The 9,070-nt window shown below is 38.1% G+C and overlaps 1 protein-coding gene across 1 annotated transcript; it reads left to right on the top strand.

The window, feature by feature from the left end:
* Positions 1-902: 902 nt before the first annotated feature.
* LOC136750069 (ficolin-2) lies at positions 903-7,626 on the top strand. Its single transcript, XM_066704832.1, has 8 exons — positions 903-1,058; positions 2,055-2,186; positions 2,967-3,020; positions 3,332-3,370; positions 3,758-3,885; positions 4,562-4,691; positions 5,797-5,931; positions 6,745-7,626. The coding sequence occupies exons 1-8, from the start codon at positions 977-979 to the stop codon at positions 6,990-6,992; spliced, it is 948 nt and encodes a 315-aa protein (XP_066560929.1). The 5' UTR covers positions 903-976; the 3' UTR covers positions 6,993-7,626.
* Positions 7,627-9,070: the final 1,444 nt, after the last annotated feature.

Raw genomic sequence — 9,070 nt, 5'->3', positions numbered from 1 at the left:
GATAAGACCGTAGTCTGAGCTCTGAAGAGATAGATATAGAGAAGAATAAGGAAAGGATATAATCTGTTGAGGAAACCTAACTTCGTAGAGTAGGGGAGTGCACTTCTCAAGCTTCAGGGTTGCAAGCAAAACCGTCAGCACATTCACTAGCAGGTGAAAGAAGAAATGGCAGGGAGCTGCGTCAGGAGGAGACTTTTCACAGACACCGGGGGCGTGATGCAGCCCACATCATCAGCAACGTGGAAGCAAAGTGGCCTGGGTCTGTGCATGACTCGCAACTGAGCGCCAGATTTGCCTGTGGTGAGTTTATATATTTTATTATTTTTATTATTTTATTTTATTATTGAGTTTATTTTATTATTATATTAACATATATTTTGAAAAACATTCTTACTTTACAGCATTTTTTCACACCTGCCTAAAACTTTTGCACAGTACTGTGACTCTGAAATGTACATTATTTGTCAGTTTTTGGTAACCTAAACTTTTTTTTTAACCTCTGGCAGTTTACCGCTTACCTTTGTACCATTTAGGGTTATTCACTGGACTTGAACTGCTTACATTTCAATAAAAACTGGTAAAATGGGGTGTTCTAAAACTTTTGACTGGTAGTGTATATGATCAAATGTTTCTGTAAAAATGTTTCTGTTCTGACCTTACATTTATCTGGGGCTACTGATGGGAATAAGTATTTTGGCACATCCATGTTTTAATTTTTTGTTTTTATTGTAAGCCTTTATTTATTTATTTTTTACTGTACTCAATGCAAAACATTATTTATGAGTGTTTGTCCCCAGAGCAAGGTGGTCACCCAGGCAGTTAATTAATGTGTGACTCCCTGCCTCTCTCCCCTTTGTAACAACAATTAAACTGGAATAGAAGCAGGACAGCTGGACTGTATAAATACAGCCTGTCTCCATGAGAAGACATCAATGCTGACAGCGAGAGAGAGGACAGTTTTTTCACCAGCAGCACAATGATTCTCCAGAGGCTTTGTGAAACCTTCATCCTGTCCTTGTGCCTCTCTGTGGTGTTGGGCACTGAAAGCACCTGTCCAGGTAAGTCCTGATGCTAACGCACTGCATCCTACAGGACATGCTGAATATCTATGTCTGGGTAGAAAATATACAGCAACATTCACCTGTTATAGGGTTTGTAATTGGTTGTAGACTGTACTCTTTGTGCTGTGTCTGGTCATTACTTTCCATGTAAAGATAAATAAGTGTCAACATCCTGTCTGTTTTGAGAAAAAAGGCAGTGTTTTCCTCATAGTTTATCTCTTAGTGGCGGAATTATTGTGTTTCCAAAGAGAAGACCAGAAAGAAAAAAGGGAAATACTCTATATATCATGGCATCATTAATAAATGATTGGCACATACATAGGTTATTAAACGGTTAGAAACCATTAATAAGTACATGTATACATTATCAATAAACCTTTATAACACATGATTAATAATTTATAATAAATATTTGAAACAAAATAGTGTTTTGGCAGCTTCCATTGAACAGCTCATGGATGAGGCACAGAGATCTGGACCCGGGCAGTGTTTGAAATAAATAATTAATAATACAGTATTAATAATTAAAAATGCTTGTATGGTGATACAATTACAAGCATGACATATTTCAGGACCCGTCTTGTCCTACTGTATTAATTTAACCATTTTACCATTAAACACAGAAAGGCAGTCATACCAAAGATGAATTACAGCAGAGGGAAGTGTTTTCAATAGTGGGCTGCATGATCAGAAATCCACATGTGTGAGGGACACATTATTTTTGTATTGATAACAAGGGTGAAGGATAGCCTGCTAGTATGACACCTGGTGGCAGTCAGTTAGACAACGGTAGTGGCAGCTAGGTGGTTAGGCTCTACAGGCCTACTAGTTCATGTGTGGTAGCTAATTAGGTTAAACATAAAAAATGGGTGGGCGGCATGTTGGACAAGGTAGTATACAAGCCCATAGAATACAAGGCTGCAATACTTCTGAGGGTGTCCTCCAGCTCGGTGCTCCAGATGTTATTGGTGAGGCTGTGCTCCTGTGTTTCAGTGGTGAAGGTTGTGGGTGTGAACGACAACGAGAGAATGACTCTCCTTCAGGGCTGTCCAGGACATCCAGGGACAGTGGGCAGCCCTGGCACACCGGGCACCAAGGGAGATCCCGGCCTGCCAGGCCTTCCAGGTGAGGCCCAGCTATTCTGTCATCTCTCCCACACTGCACTGCCCCCTGCACTGACTCGACTCTATAATAATAATACGTAATGATAATGGTCACAAATTCACACTTAATGTATGTATGTGAACCATAGGAACAACACCTGACTCTGTTGTTCTATTGTTAATCACCTGAGTAATAGCTAAGGTTAGAGTGAAGGTCAGGGATAGAGTTAGGGTTAAAGACTAGAGTTAGGGCTAGGATTTACACATGTGATCAACATCAGAGCTCAGAGCAAGAGTATGAGCTATTCAAGTGATCTTCATGTGGTATTCCTACATTAATATAACCCCTTCAGGTGTGAATACTAAAATGTGTCTGAAGGGGATTGTGGCCATTATTGTAAAAGGGTTACCAAAAGGTGTGAAAAAGTCTCCAGTATAAGCAGATTTCAATAGCAGTGTTCTACCAACCTTTAATCTGTTAACAGGTAAAATATGTGGCAATAACTTACTGATAAATTATTTAAATTAAAAAGAAAACCTTTGTGGATATGTTTCCTCACAAGCATATTCCCCTGCCAAAAAACAACGTCCAAACAAATCAAAAACGTAACTCTCAATACATACTAAACATATTGTGTCTGAATCATGAATGTAGGTGTTTCTCTTTAAAAATGACCAGAAATAGAACTTAACTTTTACTAAGACCTCCACTGTCACTCAATCCCTCCAACATCGCCCTGGGGACAGCTGCTCCAATCACAGAGGTTTGGCATCTGATTGCATCTCCATTTCTGACTTTCAGGGGTCAGAGGACAACCAGGAGCTTTCGGAAAAATAGGCCCTGCTGGTAACAAAGGTGATTATCAGGAAGCACTTTATACAATTATACAATCAAATTTTCTTACTGTGTGAAATTATACTTGTGTAGTCTGACCTAGTTTTCATCTAGGAACCTCTTTGAAAGCCACATATGAATCAAACAAAGCAAAAACAACTTGGGTGCTGTATGTTTGTCTGTGCTTAGGACTCCATTTCACTGTAGGTTTGAAGTAAATAAGCATAACAAACTTGTTTTTGGGCAATTTGAGCACATACAGCACTGGGAAATTAATATTCAAAGGCTTAGTATCCTGCATTGATATAAACTTTCTTTTCTGTTTGTTTTAGGGGAGAAAGGAGTACCTGGGAATCAATACAGCGGCACCAGTAAGATTCTGATATATATTATATATTATATATTATATTAACTTCAACAGACAAAATACCCCTGCCACTATTCCACTGCCTAATTTGTATAACAACTTCTCTTAGTGGTTTTCATTTCAGCTGAGCTTCAATTTGTGCACCTGAAGGTACCTAAAGGGGAAGTTTAACACACTTTACCCAAAGACAAGTGTTATCCAATTATAATTGCAGAAAAAGTGGTTGAGAAAGAATGTTGACTGTTTTACAAAAAAACAATAAAGGCAACAGGCTTTTGTAGTCACCTGCAGGAAACAACTTTCAGAACAGTCATATTCCAGTGCTCCCTTTAGACTGGGCAGGGAGGCAGTGGTCCAGTCAGCTGTCAGTGTGCCAGTGTCGTCCTCTCAGGGCCTGGGAACTGTAAGGACCTGCTGGACCTGGGGAGCTCCCTGAGCGGCTGGTACACAGTGTACACAGGGGAAGGCAACCCCATCCGCGTCTACTGTGACATGAGCACTGACGGCGGGGGCTGGCTGGTGAGTGAACCAACTGCCTGTGTCTAAGGAAGAAAATCCACCCATCTTACAAAGGATAAATACAATATATGATAAAATGTTTCTATAAATTGTTCTGATCTTACATTTATCTGGGGCTTCTGATGGGAATAAGCATTTTGGCACATCCATGTTTTAGAAAATATAAATTTTATTCTAAGCCTTTTTTTATTTTTTACTGTAAGGCAAAATTATGTGTAAGGCATTATTTATGTGTGTTTGTCCTCAGAACTAGGCAGTCACCCAGGCAGCTAATTAATGTGCGACTCCCTGCCCCTCTCCCCTTTGTAACAACAATTAAACTGGAAATGAGGCTGGATGACTGGACTGTATAAATACAGCCTGTCTCCATGAGAAGACATCAACACTGACAGCGAGAGAGAGGACAGTCTCTTGACCAAAAAAGGCCTAAGGGAGAAAACACACCTGCTGAAAAAATGAATTCAAAACTACTAACTGTACAAGCTTTTTCTTTTGTATAAATGTATATTGTGACCCTCCAGGCCAGACTTCAGCTGGAATTATTTATTTTGCTCCATTCTAAGGAAATCCTGTTTTTAATTCAGTTTTTGAGAATGCTAGGGGTAAATTGAGTTAAAACCATCCAACAGCAGGCACACTCAGTTGTCTCACTCCTCTCCTGGGTGTGTGGTTGCAGGTCTTCCAGAGAAGGATGGATGGATCAGTGGATTTCTACAGTGACTGGACCTCCTACAAGAGAGGGTTTGGGAACCAAGAGTCAGACTTCTGGCTGGGGAACGACTATATTCATTCACTGACCAGTGCAGGTCAGTCTGTTTGGATCACACAATGAGGTGGTGCATTTGGGGTTCAAAAGGTCAACTTTTAATATCCCTATTATAAATATGTGGTCATTACCCTTTCATTCACTGCTGGTGCATTATGTACAGTATGTACAAGAGCTCAAATATTGTATCTAATTTCAACTGTTACCTAAGGTTTGAATAATATTTTAAAAAATGATCACTATATTTATAAATATGTATTTACACAGTACAGTATATTCCATCAGTGATGTACAGTTGTAGTCAAAAGCATCTACACCATTAATTTGAAACAAAGTTTTTATGGTGATTAATTTAATTTAATTTAATTTAATAAAACACAATCTCTAAGCTTCTCAAGGTCTTTGCTGCTACCAATTCATTAGTGATAACTTTTTAGAGTTTGTCAAAGACTGATTAGGTCTAGAGAAAGCTGGACATTCCAGTTGATTGAATTAAGTTAAGGGTGTGTATGTGTCTGTGTAAACCTTGATTGCCACTCAAGAGGTTTCAATCACACGAAAGACATTAACTTGCATGGTAGAGATGTCTGTGAACTTGAGTGAATTACATTATCAGTCAATAGTTTTTAGAGTGGTAAAACTGAGACAAGCAGTACATTTTATACTGAGGATGGAATAAACTGCAGAGTTGATTTGAGCACCCTGTAACTATAAAATTGCTGTCTTGACCATTGGGTGTGGACATCACTAAAGTGGTCTTCCTGCACTCATTCAACTAACCAGCTTTATACAGACTTTTAGGAAAACCCACAAGTCAATCTACAGAGAAGTTAAAGTACCATAATGGAACACTACAAACTACACTGAAGAGGAATTGTGTATTACACTGAAACATTTCCCCATCACTGCTCATCTCCTTCCTTAGAAGGCTCTGTGCTGGACTTATACCGAGAGTATAAGTAAGCAGAAATACAATCAAACTACTTAAAAACTAAAGGATTCTGATGCCGAAAGAGAAGGAATATGAGAAAAACACATCTATTCTTTCAAGTAATAAAACATATTTGGATAATATCAATCATTCCTCTTTCATTTTACTGAAGCAATGTGTGTGATTCAAGTCTTGTCTACTATTGTTTTCAAAGGGACTTATGAATTGAGGGTAGACTTGAAGGATTTCGACAATGTTTCCACTTTTGCAAAATACCAATCCTTTAAGATTCTGGGGGAATCGGAGAACTACAAACTCATTCTGGGTGTATTTGAGGCTGGTGATGCAGGTAGGTCCCAAATTCTGTTCACCAAGTCCACTGAAATGAAACAAATTATCAGAGTTCTGCCAGTCTACAAGAATCCACTGCAGTGTGCATGAGAGCTTAAGTTAATTCCTTCTCTCTTCTGGGTTAGATATCTGAAAACTACCAAACATGCAGGGCTTGTAAGTAATGTAGTTATGCCATCAAGAGGAGGAAACCAAAATTAAATTAGAGGTCATTAAAGTTCGGCACACAGATTATCATATAAGATTATTTCCTTGTGCAGCTCCAAAGAGTTAATGGATGATTTTCTAATTAAGCTGTGTGCACTCTCTGAGCTCAGAGTACCACAGCTCCAGTGAGTGTGGTTTAAATATTCAAAGAATTTCCTGCTCAGATCAGGGACAGCAATGTCAGCGTGTCAATATTGTTACAATGCATTTGGTATTTGTTAACTGTCAAATATAATAATTACTATAGGTTAGAGATCTAGATAGAGTAGTGTGGATCCAACGCAAACAAGTGGTTTTCAAAGCATTCGGAAGTCCATTTAGATCAAAACCTATGTTTCAGCAATGGAATTTAAAATTCTGTTATTTCTTTATGAATGTATAGAGTAATATATAAAAAATATATATAATTTTTTTTCAACAATATTATAAACCAAGAGATTACATCACTGTCAGAGTGTCAATTGGTCACTTCATATCAGCTTGGTTTAGGTGTTATAAGTGTCTTAAAGTATCTAGAATTTTAAAGTTGTTCATCGTTACAAAATGAGTGACCAAAGATCTTAAATTGAAGCCCTCTGAAAATGTCTGCATTGTCTTTCCACAGGTGATTCCTTGACCGATCAGAACCACCATCTCTTTTCCACCAAAGATCGAGACAACGATGTCTGTGACTGCAACTGTAGTAGCATGTACAAAGGGGGCTGGTGGTATACAAAGTGTCACAGCTCTAACCTGAACGGTCTCTATCTGGGAGGCGCACATGAAAGCTATGCTGATGGAGTCAACTGGTACACTGGCAAAGGCCATAACTATTCCTATAAGCGCTGCGAAATGAAAATTAGACCTCGGTGAGAGATCACATCTGCAGAGAGAGGGCTCTTGCATTCTCAACAGCATGTTATATATCTGACGTGTAATTTTCATGGAGAAGGCCAAACCTTCCCTTTGTGTTAATAAATGATGCTCAGCAAGCTTTGTGCAACTCTTCTTGGACAATGCTCAGCAAGGATCAGTGACAGTCCCTTCAGCCTATACTCTATTTGCAGCTTATTATATTAACACCATAGCCTTCATGCCCTTAGTTGTCTCACAATGCAGAAACATCCCTAGAAAGGCTTAGCCAGGTGGGATAGTGAGGCTAATACAGCAGCATGAGTAGCCTGGGCTCACAGTGTGCTGCAGGGCCAAAGTTATCCGTTATCTTCAACCCTGAACACATCACAATAGAACAAATCTTAGCCTGCGTTTCAAGGCAGGAAAAGTAAGTCTTTGAAATATATACACTAGGGACAAGAACTCAGTGGGAGATGATGGAAAAGAATGAACATAACTGTTTTGTTGTCTTCATCATTCCCATTACTTTTCTTTTTAACTTCACTGTCTTGCTTTGCTTTAGTCATTCTACGTATGAGCTGTGGGATCCTTGAGAAGCAAAGTATTTTAAACTGCATCATCTTCATGTATAAATAAAACACATATTTAAAGATTTTGTTTTTATTTCTATTTTTAATAACCGTGTTTCAATTTCATGTTCAAAGCTAAACACAGCTAATTCTAAAATCCTAGGCCTGTACTGTTTTATCTCATTGCCATTTTCACATCATAAATTCAAAGAAAAGTCTGCCAAAAGTCCAGAAAGCAGTAATGAACTTTGCAAGGGAAGACAGCAACAGCAATTCTATAACAACACTGGGACATACCCAGGAAAATGCTCAATGGCAGCCTTTTACATTTAACATTTAACAATATTATTATTATTAGATATTACACATTTGAAACACAAGTAATAAACAAACATGAATAAATAAGTTAATGAATAAATAAGTTTAGTTTTCTAATAAGTTTTATTGTTCATTGCTCCACAGATCAGGAAAATCTTGGCAGATTCTCATCAAATCCAAGCTGAGGTTTTTAATCACACTCAACAGCAGAACTGCGTCTCTCTGATCGTTTTGCTCATTCATCTCCTGCAGTTGCATTAGCATTACGAAAGAGGAAATCTGATCTCTGTTCTTAATACAGAACTGTTGGAAGCATCTTTGCCCTCTTGCCAGGGATTCATTAATTTAACACTGACTAGGTGACCACATGACCTCCCAATACACAAATCAATCTCTACAAGCTCCCTGCTGATTAATGGTAAGTTTCCCCATGAACTGGTATCAGTTCCAGATTACATTTGATAAACTATGAGACTAAATTGACTTCTGGAAATTCCATTATGAAAGCAGCTACAGTCTATGTTTGGCAACTTCCATGAGAACAAAATTCAAAAGCAAAAATACAACTAAAAAAGTAAAACAATATCCAGATATGCTTTTGTTTCAAAGAACAAAATGTTCTTGTGTCTGAATACATTTCGCAATTATCATCATTCACTGTAGCAGCAACTATAGTGGACAGTGTAAGCAACACTATTCTGGCAATAACAATTTATAGGTTATAAAGCAAGGACATAAATCATGTGTTCAGCTCTGCCTGACTGATTTAACACAAATAATTACAGAAATGCTCACTTTTGTACAGATAATCAGCAGATAAAATAAAGGATGAAAGATCGAGTTCCTGGCTTTTTCTCTAAGGAAAGTTGACTAAGATAATCTGCATTTTAATTGGACAGCTTTCTAATCGTTGGCGATTTCCGATAAAGTTTTCAATACACAATATAATGTTTTTCTATGCCTCTTTACAATGACTTCACTGTGATTTAATACCCTGCATCATGGTATATTACTTTAATCGTTTATATGGGTTCTTGACTTATTTCTCAGCATAACAGAAGACATCTGGATTGTCATTACCCTTGTTTTTTCAGCTCAATAGAGAAGAATGGTGGTTCTTTAATCTGTCTGAATGTTATGACACTCTCTTTGCACCAGACACTATTTTGGTCGCTCTTCTTTGAACTCCCTGAACTGGATGTCTGTTCC

Source organism: Amia ocellicauda, chromosome 5 (genome assembly GCF_036373705.1).
Source record: "Amia ocellicauda isolate fAmiCal2 chromosome 5, fAmiCal2.hap1, whole genome shotgun sequence".
NCBI classification, from domain to species: domain Eukaryota; kingdom Metazoa; phylum Chordata; class Actinopteri; order Amiiformes; family Amiidae; genus Amia; species Amia ocellicauda.
The sequence above is the reverse complement of the archived record's forward strand: the minus strand, read 5'-3'. Positions and strand labels throughout refer to the sequence as shown.